Source organism: Notolepis coatsorum (genome assembly GCF_963971535.1).
Source record: "Notolepis coatsorum genome assembly, chromosome: 1".
NCBI classification, from domain to species: domain Eukaryota; kingdom Metazoa; phylum Chordata; class Actinopteri; order Aulopiformes; family Paralepididae; genus Notolepis; species Notolepis coatsorum.
In genome coordinates this window covers 136,945,572-136,965,055 of record NC_140165.1, presented here as the reverse complement: position 1 = coordinate 136,965,055, position 19,484 = coordinate 136,945,572, and the positions used below count along the sequence as shown (strand labels likewise).

At 44.3% G+C, this 19,484-nt stretch overlaps 2 protein-coding genes across 3 annotated transcripts in view; one reads left to right on the top strand and one right to left on the bottom strand.

Annotated features, from left to right (window-relative positions):
* Window positions 1–4,274: 4,274 nt before the first annotated feature.
* Window positions 4,275–8,964, bottom strand: LOC311240696 (putative gluconokinase). 2 transcript variants are annotated; one of them, XM_084329268.1, is made up of 5 exons: window positions 8,836–8,964; window positions 7,667–7,697; window positions 7,417–7,503; window positions 6,020–6,063; window positions 4,275–5,734 (listed from the first exon to the last, which is right to left on the bottom strand). In XM_084329268.1, exons 1-5 carry the CDS (start codon window positions 8,931–8,933, stop codon window positions 5,353–5,355), a joined length of 642 nt encoding a protein of 213 aa, XP_084185394.1. In that variant the 5' UTR covers window positions 8,934–8,964; the 3' UTR covers window positions 4,275–5,352. The 2 variants fall into 2 exon arrangements, with proteins under 2 accessions (XP_084185394.1, XP_084185395.1); XM_084329269.1 differs by having other exon boundaries at window positions 4,275–5,623.
* A 1,094-nt stretch (window positions 8,965–10,058) lies between these two features.
* The window catches only part of frmd3 (FERM domain containing 3), a gene marked incomplete at its 3' end in the record, with an annotated part of 254,619 nt that continues 245,193 nt past the window's right edge, over window positions 10,059–19,484 (top strand). Inside the window, exon 1 of the mRNA XM_084314149.1 lies at window positions 10,059–10,178. Coding sequence (XP_084170275.1) covers window positions 10,074–10,178 — 105 coding nt within the window. The 5' untranslated portion in view covers window positions 10,059–10,073. The remainder of the gene's footprint in view (window positions 10,179–19,484) is intronic.

The following is a 19,484-nucleotide window of genomic DNA, read 5'->3' as shown; positions in this document are numbered from 1 at the left end:
CGTTGTCATTTGTCTGCCTATTTATGCATCGTTTTCAAATAAACGCTAGATTATCGATAGTATATGTGTACTTATGCACGCTATAGAAGCGAGCTGAGAAATCGATTCTCTCATTTCCTCAACAGCACACACACACACACACACATACACATACGGGACACGCTGTTATCTCAGTGAAGACAGCTCTGATTATACTAAAACTGGTAACATAGACTCCTTACCTTAGATCAGATGTTCTCCAAAAAGATTATTCCAATTCCTGATCGCCATTCCAAATATCGCGTTTATTGATTGATTATTGGCTGCTGTAAATATATATTCCAGGGTGCTTTCCGTCTCGTGATCACTTCCCTCGTCATCAGATCCCTCGCTAGCATAGTGGAGCGAAGAGGCTCCCCCTCCACAGATCCACCAGTATAATCGAATGGCCTGCAGTTACACAGGGATAGATGATAGGGGGCGGTATTTTCCCATCGGAGCTCCTAGAGGGGCTGCTGTACCAACGGGAGACTCGGTTAATGAAATATGAATTCAGATCGCTAATAAAAAAATCTAACGACAATTCGCGTCGTCACCACTCAACGGGGGGCATGAAAAGACGGCATAACAGGGGAATCCGACTGTTTAATTAAAACAAAGCATTGCGAAGGCCCGAGGTGGGTGTTGACGCGATGTGATTTCTGCCCAGTGCTCTGAATGTCAAAGTGAAGAAATTCAATGAAGCGCGGGTAAACGGCGGGAGTAACTATGACTCTCTTAAGGATGCTTATTGGAGGGGTGTTGGTGGGACCTGCGCGGGTATGGTCTCACGAAACGAGCAACACCCTGAAATTAAGCAGTTGGAATGGCCGGCACGAGGGGAACTAACCCTGACCCTAATCCTATGTAAAAAGTAGGTGCAGGACTTGGGCCCCTGGTGCTCTGCGTGCCGCCCCTAATGAAGAAACCTCCTCGCGGTGGTCCGTGGGCGCCCTCAGCTGCTGAATGTAGCTGGGGGTGGCTAATTCTTCAGAAGGTCGGCGATTGGAAGACGATGGAAGGGAAACGCGGGGGCTAATCAAGTTGCCCACATTGACACCGCAGAGAGTGATGGCTTACCGTAGCGGGCAGTACAACCGTGGCATTGGTGAGAGCTAGATATGTAGCAAAGGTAAAGTATCTCAGCTCATGGTCGTGCGATAGTCATGATGACAAAAATTTGTGAGCCGGCTTTGCTCGATACGCCTGCGGTGGGTTGAGGCATTAGCTATTTGCAAAAAGTCTGATATGACGAAAATGGAGTCGCCACGCGGTACCTCTAGACCGTGGGTGCTTACCGTGGTGCACACTCCGACTCGACGGCCGAGTATAAAATGGCCGAAATGTTAGTATCTGGATCTCGCGGCATGCATCGGCCGAGAGGTGGCTTAAGTGGATTGTTAAGCCAACTGCGTATGGATGTGGTGCCACGGGGGTTAGAAGCCCCGTCCGGACACCATCCTACCGCGGTCTGGCCGCACCTGCTGAACGCCCCGATGGGGTATGGTTCAGCCAGGGCCAACTGACGGAAGTCTCCCGTCACGGATACCGCCCCATTGTGCGGTGACCGCCCTGATGGGGTATGGTCCAGCGGGGGCCAACCAGAGGGAGTCCCTCGTTATGAATACCGTCCCATTGTGCGGCAACCGAGTGAACTACCGAGGACATCAAATAAGATATACTGTATTTCTGTACTGCCAAACAACAAATCAAGTATGAATTGAAGAATTGTTTGTGTGTGTGCGTTTGTGTATTGCTGTATGTTTGGGTATCTGAGGTGGTTTGCTGAGCCAAGGTTTTCCATTCCAGTGTCACGGTCATTGCCCATGGAAATCGATTGAATCAACAGATATCTGTCATCAGCCGTCATCAGTGTATGTGTGCTTTGGTGTGTGCTGCACACAAGCATTTTGGTGACAATCACGTCTGTCTTTTCGTCAGCGTGTGCATCTGTGTATGTTTGGGAGACGGGGAGATGGTGCGGCCCGTGGGGGTGGCATTCCCGTTTCCGTACATGGCAGAGTGGCGTGCGGGCTGTTTGTGTTTTCCTTCGGTAATGGCGTGCTTTATTGGGGGTGTGTCTTGGATGGGGATTGATGTGTAGGGTGTTTGGGGGACTGGCTGTTTCGGGAGGTTCACATGCCTTCGAGCAACATTGTACATATTGTATGCCTATTCTTATGTCTGCACGATTACGTTGCACTACTTTCTATTGTCTTTTATACCTATTCTTATGTCTGCAATTTATGCATTGTTTTTTATTCTGTCAACTCCAGTATATGCCTATGTTCATTTTATACTAATTGCTGTGGGGCACTCTGGACTGCGGTCCATGTATGAAAAGTCTTATATAGATACGTTATTCATATTTATTATTATAATATTGTGAAAAATGTATGCATTGAAATGTCTGTAAATTGACATGACATTGAAAACGAGGGTGAGCTCAATTGTCCTTTCGAGAATAAATAAAGGTTTGAATGAACGAGTGAGTATGCATAGTTTCTGTTGTGTGTCTGTGTTTCCATCTTGTGTGTACAGTAACTGTGTGTCTACTGCCTCGCCACCTCTCGTGTGCTTGTATCCTGCGAGTATGTGTGTATGTCTCCAAGTGTGTCTGTATGTGTGAGATACGAGAGTCGCCAGGGGTTTGGTTTGGATTAGAGGCTCCTGAAATAACCGGGTAGGGGTTTGAAGATGACTCACAGACCCAAAGCGATTTCACAAGGCCAGCTACAAGGCAGTGGGCCTTCCCAACAACAAGTTTAAAGATCATGGTCAGAGTGGGTTTGTGTGTGTGTGTGGGGGGAGTACTAGTCTATCAAAGGCTTAGAGCAAGGGGGTAAGATCTGCCCTCACAATCTGGCCTAAAGGTGGGAGTGACCAGTGAGCTGCTGTCCGTGCACACGGACGAATTGAAACCAGCTTCTGGGTCCCATGAACAGGAACTACAGTGTGAATACACACACTGGTTCATTACACCCTCTATTGGAAGTTTCTGTTTCCGGGACCTGAACCTGCATGGGCACAGTGGCACTGCACATGTTGGTGAATGTTTAGGCTGTGGCTGGCCCTTATTTAGTCCCATTGAAAACCTATAGTGTGTCAGGTGTAACGGGGAAGCCCGTGAGTATATCCACAGTCACAGAAATAGGGGTGTTGACAAGTGACTGTGGCATTACGGGCTGGTAAGTTAAACTCACTTCCTCATAACAGGGTTAATAGACGCATAGGTCCGGTACATAGGAGTGGATTCACTTCTTAGTGCAGCGGCCTATGTCGTCGCCCGCGGTCGCGGGAGCTCCCCTGTTCGACTCCCCCTCGGGACATAAGCATTTAACAACAACACAACGCAGACCAATACGATCCGTCACACAGGCATCCATGCTCTCTAGTTTTCCTATTTGTCCTATGGTTTAGAGATCCTGGGCCCCGTTCCCCGTACCTGGATAACTGAGTTAGCCGGATAACTTTCGGTGAAGTCTGACTTAAGCCGGACTTTCCGGTTCCCCGAATCTGGATTGTCCAAATCACCATGACAACAGATCCAAAAGTTTGAGCCTGGTCGAAAGCAGGGTTTAAGTTCAAGTTAGCCGGATGAACCATCGCCACGCCCCCGCAAAGAAGTGACAGCCCGTTTCCTGAAATTATTCCCACAGTCTACGATCTGCATTATACCATTCTGAATTACGTTTTTGTGCTCCATTCTTCCAGAGGGGGCTTTTGAAATGTAAAATAGACCCAAAATGCTGATACTAAATTCACTTTGTCCTAAATAATGCACGTTATATATACCGTGGCGCTCGCTCGGTGCGATGTACACATTATGTGGTTATTTTAATTGTAACTGGGATTAAGATGTCTGATGAGATGCGCTGTTTGACGGATTTGAGAAATTGAATGAGCCGTTGACGTCACATTAATGAATGAGGATAAAGAGATAAAACTTCATTCAAAATAAAGAATATTCTAAACACGGGTCTCTCGTTCATTAATGTATAAACAATGAATTTATCCCATCTGGCACAGTGGCGCAGCGGTAGTGCTCAATCCTGGCACCTTTAAAGTTTTGTACCCGATTGTCTGCATTTGTACTCACTGTACTTTAGATTGTATATTGTATTGTATATTCCTCTTTTACTTACTCTTTTACTGTATGAAGCACACTCTCAGGGGCTCATACAGAACCAAGCATTTCACCGTAAAGTACATGTATTTTATTGTGACAAACTTGAACTTGAAATAGATGATGGTAAAATGTCTGCAAGACAGGTGCTATTACCATCTGATTCTGGGTCAGTAGTACAGGTTTCAACCTAGTCCTTTCTAGCATGACTGACACGTGCTCCACCACATAGTGATGTGAAGGTTTCCATATCTCTCGTCACTCAGTAATTTCCATATTATTTCTATGTCCTCTACTTGCCACCTGTACTACACCACCATGAGCACTAGATGGCACCAACACCCATGTTCTTGGAGATTATGGTAAAATGGCTGTTAAGACAGTGCTGTTATATAAATAGACTTTATGTTTAAATAATGATGATGTCAGTAATTGTTGGCATGGTCTGCCAGTGGCAGGTGCTGGTCTATGACTATGCAAAACAAATAACAGATAAGAACCTGCTCATAGAAGAACACATTACTTCATCAGAATGGTTTATTGTTTTGTTTATAAAAGTTGATTTGGTCAACATCAAGTGTACTGTAGATCATTGTGCGTTCATGAGCTATGAATAAAAGTTTATCTGTTCTCCTTTGTACATTAAAAGCAAAGTCTGTTGAAGGCATTTTGTCCCTCCTGGCCCTCTGTAGATGCAACACAGTCTCATCAGAAAATGTAAATTAAGTACTAATCGACCAACAGAAAACATTTACATAATGTACGTTATGTTATAGCCATAAGTAATATATGTATGTATTGTATAAGTAATATATTTACGTATTGTATCTGCAAAAATCGTATGTACAAAAAAATTACATTTTTCCTGTGGTCAATTGGTACCATATTTACATATTTTAAGCAAGATCGGGCTGGTTGATGCCAGTCAGTCAGACAGTCCTGAGATACAACATGTAAACAGTGAGATGGGATGTGGCTTGATTGGCAGATCGTAGATACATGTCATTTGTACACGTGACTCATTCTGCACTGTGTTTCCTAACTCTCCTCCTAAAAAAACCTTTTTTCCAAAGCATTTTGGAGAGAATTAGTCCCTATATTGACATACATTTGTGCAATTTATTAAAGTCCCAAAAAATGTTTTTCCATAACTACAACCATACAAAAAGTCAGTCAGATGGTCTCTCGGAGTCAACTCGTTGTGATGGTTACAACACAGATGGGCCTGACCTGGGACTGAGGAAGTACTTCTCTATCTCCATGGCGATGTCAGATAAACTCTTCCTGATGTCGAGCAGCAGCGCGTTCTCCTCCTCTGAGGGGGGTTCTAAAATGTCAAACTGGGAGCGCAGCAGGTGCGGCAGCATAAAGTGGTCCTTCCGGGACGCCATCCGTTGGTGGATGTAGTCATAGGAGCCATACAGGAAGAGGAAGTAGATGTCAGGGAGGATGAGGGCTGTGGTGGGTGGGACTTCCTGGCTGAGACAGGAAGAGGAGGTGAGGGCGCAGGAGCCATAGAGAAGGATCTGTCTGTAAATGCGCTTCAGGGCTGAACACACCACAATGGCATCAGAGCCGGAATCCCTCTCTCTATGGGGTGGAAGACATGTGCACACACGCGCACGCACACACACGAGAGAATAGCAATGAAGAAATTATTAAAGTAAACAACTCAAGGGATGTGATCATCTAGAGAAAGACCCTTTAACACTTTTAAACCCCTCCCATCTTCTTCCCATCCTTGTGTGTTTGCATGTACAGTACATGTACACACAGTGTGTGTGTGTGTGTGTGTGTGTGTGTGTGTGTGTGTATGTGCATGTGCTTATGTTGTGTATGGCTATAGGGTGGTTGGTGCTGTGTGTGCGCAGTTACCTCTTAATGATGTCATGTAGTTTGAGGAGCCAAGGCATTCTGTCCTAGGACCATTCAGAAGGTTAAAGGTCATCACACATGTCAATAGAGATAAGGCCATTATGAACATGTAAATAATATAAATGATAATCAAATTAAGAATAAATATTCAAATGAATACATCATAAAGATTGAGGCAGTACCAATTGGCCGCTCCGCCTTCATTTCTTGATCCTCCAATCACAAGAGGAAAGCAACAGTTGTGATTGGAGGAACAAGAAAAGAGGGTGGGTTTGAGATAGGTCAATTGAATAATTATTTTCTTCATTTGTTTATTAGTCGAGACCACCTTTCATGTACATTTAGTATGCAACCACTCCCATGTATTGGGTGTGGCTTTAACAGAAATGTTTACTTTACTTTTTATGATTTGACTCTTCAACCTTTCCTATTTGGTGTGATTTATCTCAGGAGATAACCTGGTCCATTAGCCCTCATGTGGCCTCTGGGCCAGAATCAGGTCACCACTAAGCTTTGATCACTAGACTGATCATAATTAAAAATCACTTTCATGTGATTACAAAGGAACTGGAGCGAGACGCACATTTCATTGAGGCGCTTTGATGTGCAGAACTGAAACAGAATCAGAGGAGTCTAAAGTATCCTAATCTGGAGTTTGAAAATACAGACTATGCCAGCCACAACCTGCCAGCGTATCCCGACACTAATCCTCAATTTACTTATATTTTTCGATGAAAAAAGAATGTTGCAGTTGAGAACAGCCGTTTTCATCACAACGTTTTGCTTCATTATTTAGTCTGAAACTGCCATCTTTTAAGTCATTTTAAATTATTCTTAGGTGCAGTTATAGGTTGGTCTTAGGGTAATTTTAAACTATACTTATTAATAATAATAATTATAATAATAATAATAATAATAATAATAATAATAATAATAATAATAATAATAATAATAATAATAATAATAATAATAATAATAATAATAAACGTTATTTGTATAGCACCTTTCACACAAGAATAAAATCTAACAGTCTTTTCTTCCATTTTGACCCTTTAAACCTCCCTCTCAGGGCGCAGGGTTGGGTTGGTCTCGGGGTAATTTTAAATGATTCTGGAAATGATTCTGGCTCAGGATGAAAAGGTTAGTTACGCTGCCATAGTCCCGTTACCACTTGCTCCCTGCAGCCCCCTCCCCCCCGCTCCCTCCCTCTGTAGTAACCCATGTAAACTACCTGTGGGGGGAATGAGTGCTTTATCGCTCTGTGTGTCAGAGAAGATGATTTACTCATCATGCTACAAGTCAAATGTTGCAGCAGTCCATGAATGATTAACAACGGTCAGTTAAGACTTGACAAGACCGCTCTAGAGACCTCTGCCTGCACACACACACACACTGACCTGGTCTGTAAGTGGTTCACCACGAGCCATTTTCTCAATGTTCTCCCTTGGGTGGTAGTCATCCCCCTCATGCAAAGGCCAGCCCAGCTGAGGAGTGCACACACACACACACACACACACACACACACACACACACACACACACACACTTGAAGCAATGATATATGGGGGGGGGGAAGGTAGAGGGACAGGGAGAATAAAAAACAAAAACAAGTGAGAGTTGGTGGAGTGGGATGAGTGCAACAGTTTACCTTCGTTGACAGGAAGGTGCCTAACGTGGTCCTGCGAGAAGACAAGACAGAACAGAACAGTGAGGTGATGATTTGTACACATTTACCAACGCATGGTCAACAATTTTCTCTACACATATTTTCCCCTATAATCCATAACATCTAGAGGCCTGTAATTATGTAAGCGTAGGCTGTACATCAACACATCTGTCACGTTGGGTAGGACCTCACTGCCCCTTGCTTATAGCCTTGTTGTCATGCCATGATATAAGGCAACAGAAAAATCAATTATGCCTCTGACAGAATTGATGTCTGCCAAGAGCCTGCCAACATCATAGCCTGTGCACGAGAGTGGAACTGATTGTATTCCTCCTGTGAACGGTATGGCTTTAAAGCCAGCCTACGTTGGTGGCACCCTACCTGGTAGACCTCAACCTCATGTTATGGAAAATGCAATGTTTATAATCCCAGTACTGTTCCTCAAACGGAGCTACGCAATCAGACACATGATTGCATTTGCAGGTGACTTGCAAACAATAAAGTGACCTGGAAGTAACTTCAATTATGGAAACCCATGGGAACCCTTTGGCATGGCAGGTCACCTGTAAATTCACGTATCAGATTGCTAGCTCAGTTGCGGGGAAGATTATAAACATTGCATTTTCCAAACGATCGAATGCATATTGCAAAATTCGCAATCTGTCGCGAGGTAGAGTCACAAAGGCAACAACGTAATTCCACGTATTTACGTTACGTCACGCCCAATTGATTTCTGGCCAACGGTATGTTAGGTCTACCAGCTAGTGGCATCCCTGGTCCTGGCACAGTTAACTTTCCAATACATTCCCTAGTCGTTATGCAAAGCTTTTAGATACAAAAAATTATGTAACGCAACAATTCCAAATGTAATTGTCACCATTTCCGTGAACAACACACCCTACGCGAATAGCAGTTGTATTTAGCAATTGCGTGACTTTGTTTTACCAATCTCCTAGGCTGTCGATTCAATGGGGCAGGTGACTGCTATATGGGGTTATGGTAGTCTTTAACAACTAAATGTAACGTTAGGCCTATATCTCTACGGGACAGTTGCCTGCTTTTTGCAGCGGTGAGTAGATGTGACAACAACCCGACAACGAGATATCCATGTTAAATTGCTTTTACGCAATGGACCATAATGCTGCACCTACTTGCCGCAGCCAGAGACTCCCATGATGATGTAGATCATGCTGCCTGGGTCTGTCTGGGTTCGGCACACATGAGGAGCCGGGCCACTGCGAGGCAACATGGACCAGGACTAGAGGCGCCTTGGGTTGTTTTGCTCAAATACGTCATGACGCACAACATACATTCACCAAACCACGTTCGGATTTAAAGGGCCAGTGCAATATTGCTCAGGTGTGACACGTGACACTGGGTGATAATGATATCGGCCGTGTTTAAATTGATTATGCCGCGTGGTTATTGCCTAAAATTCTATATTATTCTTAACGAATATTATTATTTCCACGCATCTAATCTCATCAAGGCGTAGCCTATAGCCACGCGAAAGAAACGAATGCAGGTGTGCCGCGTGCCTGTCATATCGGTAAATCAGCAGAGCAAATGTAATCAGCCCAATTCGTCACCATCCTGCCGAATACTAATATACACATCCATGTCATCTGCTTTGAAATACAATTCAGCAGATCCACCAATTAAGGCAGTCAGACTACCATTGATTATTTTTTATGGTGATGAGGCTGCTGATGTGTTGCTGCTGCTGATGTTGCTGCTGCTGCTGCTGATGATGATGATGATGCTGATTGTAGGCTATTCTCATGACATATCATGCCAACCAATATGGTGCAATGCCACGTAGCTCACTGTGGCCACTGTTGTCATGTAAATGTGATGATCGCCTCCTGTTATTTGATTAGAATGATTGCCTATCAAGATATATACGACGGTATATGATGAACACGTTTACATAACGTCAGGGTCATCATCACCGCATTGTGCTCTTTAATATCAAAGCTGAATTAATTACATTCACTACTGTGTGACGAATGATGCACTATATGAATACCACTGACATCACGCAATGCTGGCATATTTATTATTTCTAACGTGGACCTACATGTATAGCCTACTGAGAAACGTACGCTACACGCACGCAGACGTGCGCACAGCCGTGAGTTTGCTGTAGTTGCGAGGCGGCTCCTTGCATGATGTGGCGCTCGGAAAATACCAGACAGGCGACGGATGCAAGCTCTCATCCCTGCGCTGAGCTCTGATAGCATCCATCCATTCTCTCATCATCATCCAGCCACTCCATCCATTCCCGAACGCGTCACAGGCAACGGACGAGACCCAATCGAAGGCGTGTGTGTGTGTGTGTGTTGGTTCGTTCGTTTGTATGAAGAGCTGAAACCGAACCGACAGAAGAATGAAAATGCTCCGGTTCCGCAGCCCCAGTCTCCGCTCCTTGGACCAGGAAATCCACTGCACGATTCGGTTACTGGACGACTCCGAGATCTCGTGCACCATCCAGGTATTGTGGAAAGCTCGAGCCGAGGGAGCGACCCAGCATGCAGCCTCCTCGCCCCTCGGACCCCGAGTGCTGTGGTCATGAATGATGCTACTATAGTAGTACTGCTTACTGCGATTTTCAAAAGCATACTTTTGCCCAGATCCAATTATGAAAACTCAGACATTGGATCGTCATTTCCATGATCAATCCACTATTGACTATTGTTTTCTGTCATGGTTTCTCTCATCAATGGTGACCAGTAGTACCGGTGTCATTATGTCCCATTCCATTGCATTCTATAAGGTGGTGGTAAAGAAATAGGCGTGCTTGTAGTCTATATTCACTACGAAAACCACTTGTAAAAATGCAATACAAATTCACCCAAGTCTATTTATTGAATTCATATAAGGTAGGTCTAATGGAAACCTATACCATTGGCTAGCATCACTGGCATGGTAGTAAATGCTCAAGAAAAAAATGCTTGTCAGAATTGTCAACATGCTTTCCCGGGAAAGACTTGGAATAATATGCTCCAAGCAGGCGTGAGCCACAGAAGTTAGGGTGGAAGTTTTTTCTTGACCAGATATGATGAAGCTCATTGGGTGTGGTGGTGGTGATGATGGTGATGAGGATGATGGCGATGATGAACATGATGCGATGATTACAGTTTTTTGATACTGATTGCAATATCAATCATGTTGTGGTGTATGTGTGTGTGTGTGTGTGTGTGTGTGAGAGAGAGAGAGAGAGAGAGAGAGAGAGAGACCCATAATGAAAGCCGCTCCCTGTGTGTTTATGCTTACTGACTGTGGGGATAATGCTAATGGTAACAAGTCCTAATATTGCTGCTGTCATCATAGGCATCATAACACTGTGATGGCCAGGGTGACCAATGCTATTGGTTCAGTGGAGCAAGTAGGGAGGGGCTGGGCATATGGTAAAAATGTAATATCACAATATTTCTATAAATTTTATAGATTCACAATATGTACTGTTTGCCGTTTCACAATATTTTTCTCTGCTTTCGTATGGCTTCTTTGCAAGGGAGACTAACCAACTATAGGCTAGTAAGCTATCCATTTGCAGCCTGAACCAGTACAATGCACATTGTGTTTTTCAATCTTGTTGCATTGTTTAACAGCGTGTCAAGCAGGCATGCCAATGTAAAGTTAACCAAAATGTTATAGCCATTTGTGGAAATATGACTAGATGAGAAACTATCCTCTGGTTGTCAACATAATCAAACCATTTAAGAAAGGCAATCTAGTTCCTTTGAAAGATGCCCATCAGTAAGTCTGTCAGTTGTCCATAGTTGTAAAGCATATCATCCAGCTAGTCCATAAACATGAAATTAAACTAGTTTGCAACGATTAATTTAATTTTAGAGGTTCAAAAACATCCACAGCAACCGTGACCTAAAATGTATTTATCACTTATAGGTTAGCCAATGATAATACCCCATAGCAAACGATCGCACTGGTCCCATTAATTTGTTTCCATTTAAAAGCTTCCTGTATTATTATACTCACTTGACATGATCTCCAATGAGCAGAGGGCCACAGCCCCACAGTCAAGAGTTGGCTGTGCTCAGACTCAGAGAGGGTGCACTAAAGCACTTCATCAAATGATACATCTGAAGCTGAAACATGTACACTGACTCCTGACATTAACTTTCCACAATAAGCTTTTTCTGACTGCATTAACATCACAGTACTGGTTCTTTAATTTTTTAGTTTTAAAGCATTTGAGCTTATTGAACACAGGTAAAAGTATCAGCATCAGCAGTGTCAGAGCGCCCATGGCGAAAGGTTATGAATATAAAATGAAGCGTGGATGGGGGGGGGGGGGGGGGGGGCGCCCCGGTGGCGCACCACGTACAGTATACACTCAGCGTAACGTACAGTATACACTCAGCGTAACGTACAGTATACACTCAGCGTGACCGCAGCGTCCTGGCTCCTGGATTCGAATCCGGCCCAGGACATGCGCTGCATGTCCTCCCCATCTCTCTCTCTCCCAATTTCCAAACGGTCCTATCCACAATACAGCCGAAAATGCCATAAAGAATTAAAAAGATTACGTGTGGATTGCGCAAGAATATATCATCATAATCTCCCTGTGAATGTAACAACAAAACTTTAACCAGTGATGATCATAATGATCATCATATGAGGATGGGGTTAAGTGTATAGGAAGGTGAGGTGGTCACATTTAACAAGGCAGGCAATGGGGCAGTTCATCTGGTCTCACACGTGTGTGAGACACAATTTTGAGAACATTCGGATGATTATGTGACAATGGCTGCCATCGAAAGCTATGGAGTTCTAGAATTCATTCCACATTTTTTTTTAACGTGTGCCTGAAATAGTTAAATAATGAATGAGGGGGATGGGTTTATTTTTGGTAGTTAAGATCTGGTCTGGAAGTGACAGTGGCTCAGGAGGTAGAGCAGTTGTCTGGTAATTGGAGGGTTCCCAGTTAGATTCCGGCTCCTCCTGGCAGCGTGTCGACGTTGAACAAGACCCCTAACTGCTCTGGATGAGCAGGTTGGCACCTTGCATGATTGCCTCCACCGTGTGTGAATGTGTGAGTGAATGTGTTGTAAGTTGTAAAGCACTTTGGATAAAGGCACTATATAAATGCAGCCCATGTATAAATGCAGTCCATTTGCTCAGCGATCCCAGATCAGTGCTGGTGGTCAGATGTTGGGCTTGCCAAAGAAAAGAAACATCTTACTGCTGTACATGCAAGGCAGCAAACTATTCTTATTGCTATGTTTCTTCCACCAGGCACGCATTTATTTTTTTGTGCTACTGTATTACACATTCTTGAGGGAAGTGCTGGTAGTGGCCTTTGTAGTTGCCATGTGGCTGTTGAAAAGCCATAAAGCATGGCGCTCCTTTGCTGAAAGTAGAAATATTAAAATAAAATATATCAAGTGCTTGAATGCTCTGCTCTCAGCATTGACAAGCAGCCTATAGGGGTGAAGTGGTAGCCTTACCAATTCTTTGTCTTCAAATGCTTTTGGGAAACCAAAAACCGACGATGAATGAGTAACACCGAAACATCATTCATTGCACTGCAATAAACATCTCAAAATGATATGTGCGCTGTGCTCCGGTGACCTTTGCTGAATATCTGAGAAGCACCAGGCTGTCTGTTTTGAGCTGGCTAAGGCACAACCAGCAATATGCAGCTGTACAGAGAATACCTTCCACTTGATTTGGAGCCATTTCTGTTGGAGTATATACAGTACCAGCTTTCAGCAGTATATACCAGCGTTCAGCAGTATATACCAGCCTTCAGCAGTATATACCAGGCTTCAGCAGTACCAGCCTTCAGCAGTATATACAAGCCTTCAGCAGTATATACCAGCCTTCTACTTTGCTTTCTAATGACACATTCAGTAAAGAACTATCCATCTGACTCTCAAATACCCATTTTCTACCTACCTCTACTTCTAAAAGTTAACTTAAAGCTGCACTGTGGAAGATTGGCACCTTGTGGTGGTATGAGGTAACTGCACCTTGTTAATAAAAGACATTTGTGCAAGCAAGATAACTTTAGTAACATTTGTGTTGTTCACATCTTATACTCTAGGAATGAGACTGAAAGTTACATAGTGCAGCTTTGAAGATACGTATATATTTGAATAAAGGTTTAAATCAAATCAAATCAAATGTATCCGTAAGGCCCGACAACACACGTTAATGTCCCCATGGGCCGGACACGTCGTCTTTAAACAAGTCAAGAAGAAACATCACAATAAATCAAGAACAAAACAAAAAGACCATGAAGTCCAAAACATTTAAAATAAATGAATGCAACACTCCCAGACATACCCCACGCGAAGGTAAGGAAAAACTCACTAAAACCTAGGAATAGGAAAATGCACCACAGGCAATGTGGAGGAGAGAAACCTTAGAAGGGCCATTCAAGGGGGGGATCTCCCTTCTTAGATGTCGGTGATAGTAGTGTTGCAATAAAACAGGTGAAACAGTTGGTAAGCATGTTTAAGTAATGTTTGTTCCTACACTCTTTTTTTTTTTTTTTAAGTTCCTCATTACAGTAATTCCTTGGTACTTAATCATTATCTATTCCCTCCAAAGATATAATGTCTCTACTCCACCTGATGCTACACCAGCGCCCTGCACCACCTAGACCCCCCCCCCCCCCCCCAGCAGTGTACTGTGCACCTTATCAGCTGATGCTACACCAGCGCCCTGCACCACCTAGACCCCCCCCCCCCACCCCCCAGCAGTGTACTGTGCACCTTATCAGCTGATGCTACACCAGCGCCCTGCACCACCTAGACCCCCCCCCCCACCCCCCAGCAGTGTACTGTGCACCTTATCAGCTGATGCTACACCAGCGCCCTGCACCACCTAGACCCCCCCCCCCCCACCCCCCAGCAGTGTATTGTGCACCTTATCAGCTGATGCTACACCAGCGCCCTGCACCACCTAGACCCCCCCCCACCCACCCCCCAGCAGTGTACTGTGCACCTTATCAGCTGATGCTACACCAGCGCCCTGCACCACCTAGACCCCCCCCCCCCCCACCCCCCAGCAGTGTATTGTGCACCTTATCAGCTGATGCTACACCAGCGCCCTGAGCAGTAGTTGCCATCTGCCAGCTATACCTTGGCCTGACGTCTGAACCTGGAAACGGCCAGACACGCTCCTGTTCGCCTACATCCACTCGATCAATGATTTACAGTTCGCCTTTAAGTGCACTGTGTACGTGTGTGTGTCTGAGAAAGAGAGAGAGAGAGAGAATGAGAGAGAGAGAGAGAGAGAGAGAGAGAGAGAGAGAGAGAGAGACACCATAATGAAAGCCGCTCCCTGTGTGCGAGTGTATGTGTTTGCACGTGCGCTTTTGTGTCTTTTAGTGCTTGTGGGCGAGTGCGAGTGTCTGTGAGTGAGCGGCGTGTGCCTGTGTCGGAGAACATTAAAGTGTGACCTCTCCCTAGTAAACAAAGATGGTGCGTGCTCGCGTCTCTGTGTGTGTGTGTGTGTGTGTGTTTGTGTGTGTGTGTGTGTGTGTGTGCGCGTGTCTATACAGTATACTATGCATGCGTGTACTTGTCGGTGTGCGTGTGCATGCAGGCGCGTGTCTATGTATGCGTGTCGTGTGTCTACACCTGCTAAGGAAATGGGCATTTGTGTTTCAAGCCGACTGCGCCTCCTCCAGCGCGTCTTTTCTAATGGCTTTGTGTTCCGGTTTGTTGGGCTGCTCCTCCTACATATTTCATGACATCCTGTGCTCCTGCCGCTCTGCACTCTGTGTTTCCCCTGTCAAAGAAACGCCACGCTCCTCCTGGCTCTCGTGTCAGCAGCGGCAAACCTACCAGCTCTCTCTCCCCTGATCTTCATGTCTTCATTTCACCCCCCCCCCCCCCCCCCCCTGTCTCTCTTATTCTGTCCATTCTCTCCCTTCTTCTCTCCATCGTTGCTGAATATATATCTGGGTCATGATGAGAAGCGAGGAGGAACAAGCGATGGAGAAAATGTCAAGGGGGTGTGTGTGTGGGGGGAGGGGGGGTGGCTTCTAACCGCTGCCCTGCCTTGCGCTTCTAACTGCTTGTGTGAATTTTGTGTAGTCCTGCAGGAGTCCCATGTTCCGATTGTCGGCAAGTGTGTGTGTGTCACGTGTGTGTGTGTGTGTTTTTGGATATTTGCTTTGAATAAACCATAGGAGGGTAAACAAGCCAACAGTCCCCAGAAAACAATATTTGGCACTGAAGGGATTATCCCCCTTAAATAATGTAAATGAGTAGAAGGAGACTGTGACTGTGAGAAAGACAGTCAAACACAAACACAGGCAATAGAGTTATTCTGCCAACCATTCTCCTCACCGTTACTTAACCTATAGATACCCAGGGTGGGTTCACTGAGCGTATGTCTTCAGTAATGCCCTGCTTCACATTCACACAGGTCCACACAGGTCCACACAGGTCCACACAGGTCCACACATCGACAGTCGTCTACTGCAGGCTACCAGCGGCATCCACTGGAGCAGTTGGAGCATAAGTGCCTTGCTCAAGGGCACTTCAACAGTGGGTGTGTTGAGGGAGGGGAGAGTGTTATTCATTAATTTCGCCCGCCAATAAGCCAGCTTCTCTAACCTTTGGGCCCCAAGTTTAGTTTGGTTTGGTTTGGTTTGGTTTAGTACCTCTGCATCACCAAAATAAATGTCTTCCCTAAACATCCTTTAACCCTTCACTGCCACACTACCAAAGGGTTAACCCCTTTACTGTGACCATACAGAAGGTTAACCCTTTCACTGCCACACGACAACGGGTTTAACCATTTCTGTAGTGTGGTAGTGAAAGGGTTAAGGAAGTCTACGGTCAGTTTCCACCTGAAGGGAATTTTCACTATTCAAATGGTTTGCTTTCATTGTTTTTGGTGATGTGTTCAATTCAAGATTCAAGAGTTTTATTCATCACATGCATACCAGGGCATACAGTGAAATGCGGTTGGCCATGCCCGCTACGATTGTGCAATAAACAATAGTAATAGTAGTAATAATAATAAGATAACTAGAATAGACATGTTAAATAGACATGTTAATAAATCGCTTAAAGGCATTGGATCCTATGTACACTCCTATACAATGTGCAGTTTTTCTTCTATGTCCCTATGCTATACTTGCTGTTACTAACTATAGTATGCAACAATCACAACAAGTTATTTTCTTAACGTGTCCTTTTTACTTCCTTTAAAGTGTCCCTTTCTTGTGTGTTTAAAGTGACCTGTGGTGCGTTTGTGTGTGTGCGGGTGCAGAATGTTGTGTTGTGTGTGTGTGTGTGTTCATGTGTGCTTGTGTGTGGAAGAGATCAGTGTTCTTTGATCTGATGGCCTGAGGGAAAGAAGCTGAGCCTTAGCCTCTCTGTTCTTGCTGTGTGTATACGGAGGCGCTTGCCTGACCTCAGCAGCTTGAACAGGCTGTTGTTGGTGGTGGTGAGGGTCCTTCATTATTCTGCAGGCTCTGGATTTGCACCTCTTATTGTATAAGTCCTGCAGGGTGGTGTAGTGCAATAAATACCCGTAGTACGCTCTGCTGAGCGCACCACTCTCTGTAGGGGCCTTCCTATCCTGGGCCGTGCTGTTTCCAAACCAGGCAGTGATGTTCCCAGTCAGAATGCTCTCTACAGCCCCGGTAGTAGAAGGACTGGAGTATCTTCCCTGATACTCTGAACTTCATTATTATTGTTTTCAGGTGTAGAGGCGCTGTTTCGCCTTTTTTAACCACAGGTGTCTACTGTCTATGTGAGTTGACCATGTCAGGTCCTCTGTGATGTGGACTCCCAGGTACTTAAAACTTCTGTTTTCGGTTTGTTTCTTTACCACTCCAAAATGTGCCTACGTTGGCATAAAAAGTTCCTCCCGGACAAGGGCATCATAATTCATAACAATCTACCACGTAGCTCTCGTTTACCCACCGCATTGAGACTATTGTGCAGGAAGAATGACGTTTTGATTATTCGTTGATAATTACCACTACTGAAGCTTCAAAGCACAAACATCGGGAGGACGGCCTGAAGTGGGAAAAAGTTAATGTAGACCATAAGCAATAAAATAATGAGATAATAAGCAATGTAACACCAAGTAAGATGTGTTGCTGTTAGATAGAAACCCTGGCATTTACAAAACAGAAACAATCCCATTAACTCTACTAGGTTTCATGGGCTCTTGGCTGAGCACATAAAAGCAGCACATACAACTTTTCAATTCAAGTAAAAAACAAAAAACAAAAAAACACACATTCAGAAGATAGTAAGGAGATGTTAGAAGTGTTCCTTTGTGACGGGGAAGGGGAGAAAGCCGATAGGAGAACAGTAGCCTACAGCGCTGTATAATCATATCCCCCAGCTGTTTACTGTTACTCCAAGCAGTGACAGTGTTGAGCCTGGGGTGAGAGGAGTCCAGTCGGCTGCTCTTGTGTTCAGTCTGAATGTAAACTAAAGACATGCTTGGATCAATACAACCTGACCTCCTCTCATCTTTTCTTTCATCCTCTCCTCTCTCTCTCTGCCTTTTTCTTCTCTGACTTCTTCATCATCCATCTCCCCATCTCTCTCTCTCTCTCCTCTCTCTCTCTCTCTCTCTCTTCTCTCTCTCTCTCTCTCTCTCTCTCTCTCTCTCTCTCATCTCTCTCTCTCTCTCTCTCCTCTCTCTCTCTCTCTCTCCTCTCTTCCTCTCTCCTCTCTCTCTCTCTCTCTCCTTCTCTCTCTCTCCTCTCTCCTGATTGGTCGATATATATATCAATATTTATAGATTTGCATATTGTGAATGATTTGTGAGACATCGTTTTGTTGTGTACATTGTTGATAAAAATGCAAATATTAAGTCACATTTCTAACAATTTTTTTTCTGAAATACTACTCAAGCTCCATTCAGACCATTACGTTTAATGCTGTATTACACTCCTCCAATATGGTGAACATCCCTCCCCCATCTCCAGGGGGAGGAAACTAACTTTTTGGCTTACGCACCAACTGGCGAGTATCTGATTTTTTTTTACCAGCCAAACAGATTTTTTACCAGACAAAAAAAATCGCTAATTGTGATAATTACTTCTTTGTACGTCCTTCGTCTAAATTGATTTTCAATCATAGTAAATTAATCACACTGTCTCTACTCTTCAAAATATTACATCATTAAATCACATATTAACATGAAAGAGGGAACTATACTGGACTGGGTTGGGCTGAACTGGGCAGTGAAAGATGCTGGGTTGGGCTGGTCTAGGTTATACTGAATGATGAATTGAAAATGAATTGAAAATGGGGGACCCTGATGTAAACAAGACGAAAGTCTTTCTCTGGTCTGCATCCCCTTAACATTGCATGTATTGAGCCGTACTGTACTGTACCCATTCTGCAATCTGTTAAATAAAGTTTTCATTCATTCATTCATCACAGCTCAACTACTAGGAATGTGTGTCTGACTCTTAAGTGCAGGAAATATTCATCAGAAAGGGGGGGACATGATGGAGGGAATGGAAAGAGCAGGTTGACAGGAGCAGGGTTGAAGGGCATATTGAGTGTGAGGAAGTGGACAAGGCATTAAGCAAACAGGACTGAAATGGGGGACCCTGATGTAAACAAGACGAAAGTCCTTCTCTGGTCTGCATCCCCTTAACAATTGTGTGTATTGAGCTGTACTGTATTGTACCCATTCTGCAATCTGTTAATAAAGTTTTCAATCAATCAATCAATCAATACTGGGTTGGGCTGGTTTAGGTTGGACTGAGTTGGGCAGTGAAAGAACCAAGCATTTCACTGTAATGTAATAGCTAAATAAAACAACTTGAACTTGA

Bases quoted from the DNA above. Each gene is read 5' to 3' on its own strand.
- LOC311240696 (XM_084329268.1), bottom strand. From the start codon at position 8,933: ATGTTGCCTCGCAGTGGCCCGGCTCCTCATGTGTGCCGAACCCAGACA. The intron at 7,698-8,835 runs GTAGGTGCAGCA...GTCTTCTCGCAG, and splicing joins GGAGTCTCTGGCTGCGGCAA to GACCACGTTAGGCACCTTCC. The intron at 7,504-7,666 runs GTAAACTGTTGC...TGCACTCCTCAG, and splicing joins GCACCTTCCTGTCAACGAAG to CTGGGCTGGCCTTTGCATGA.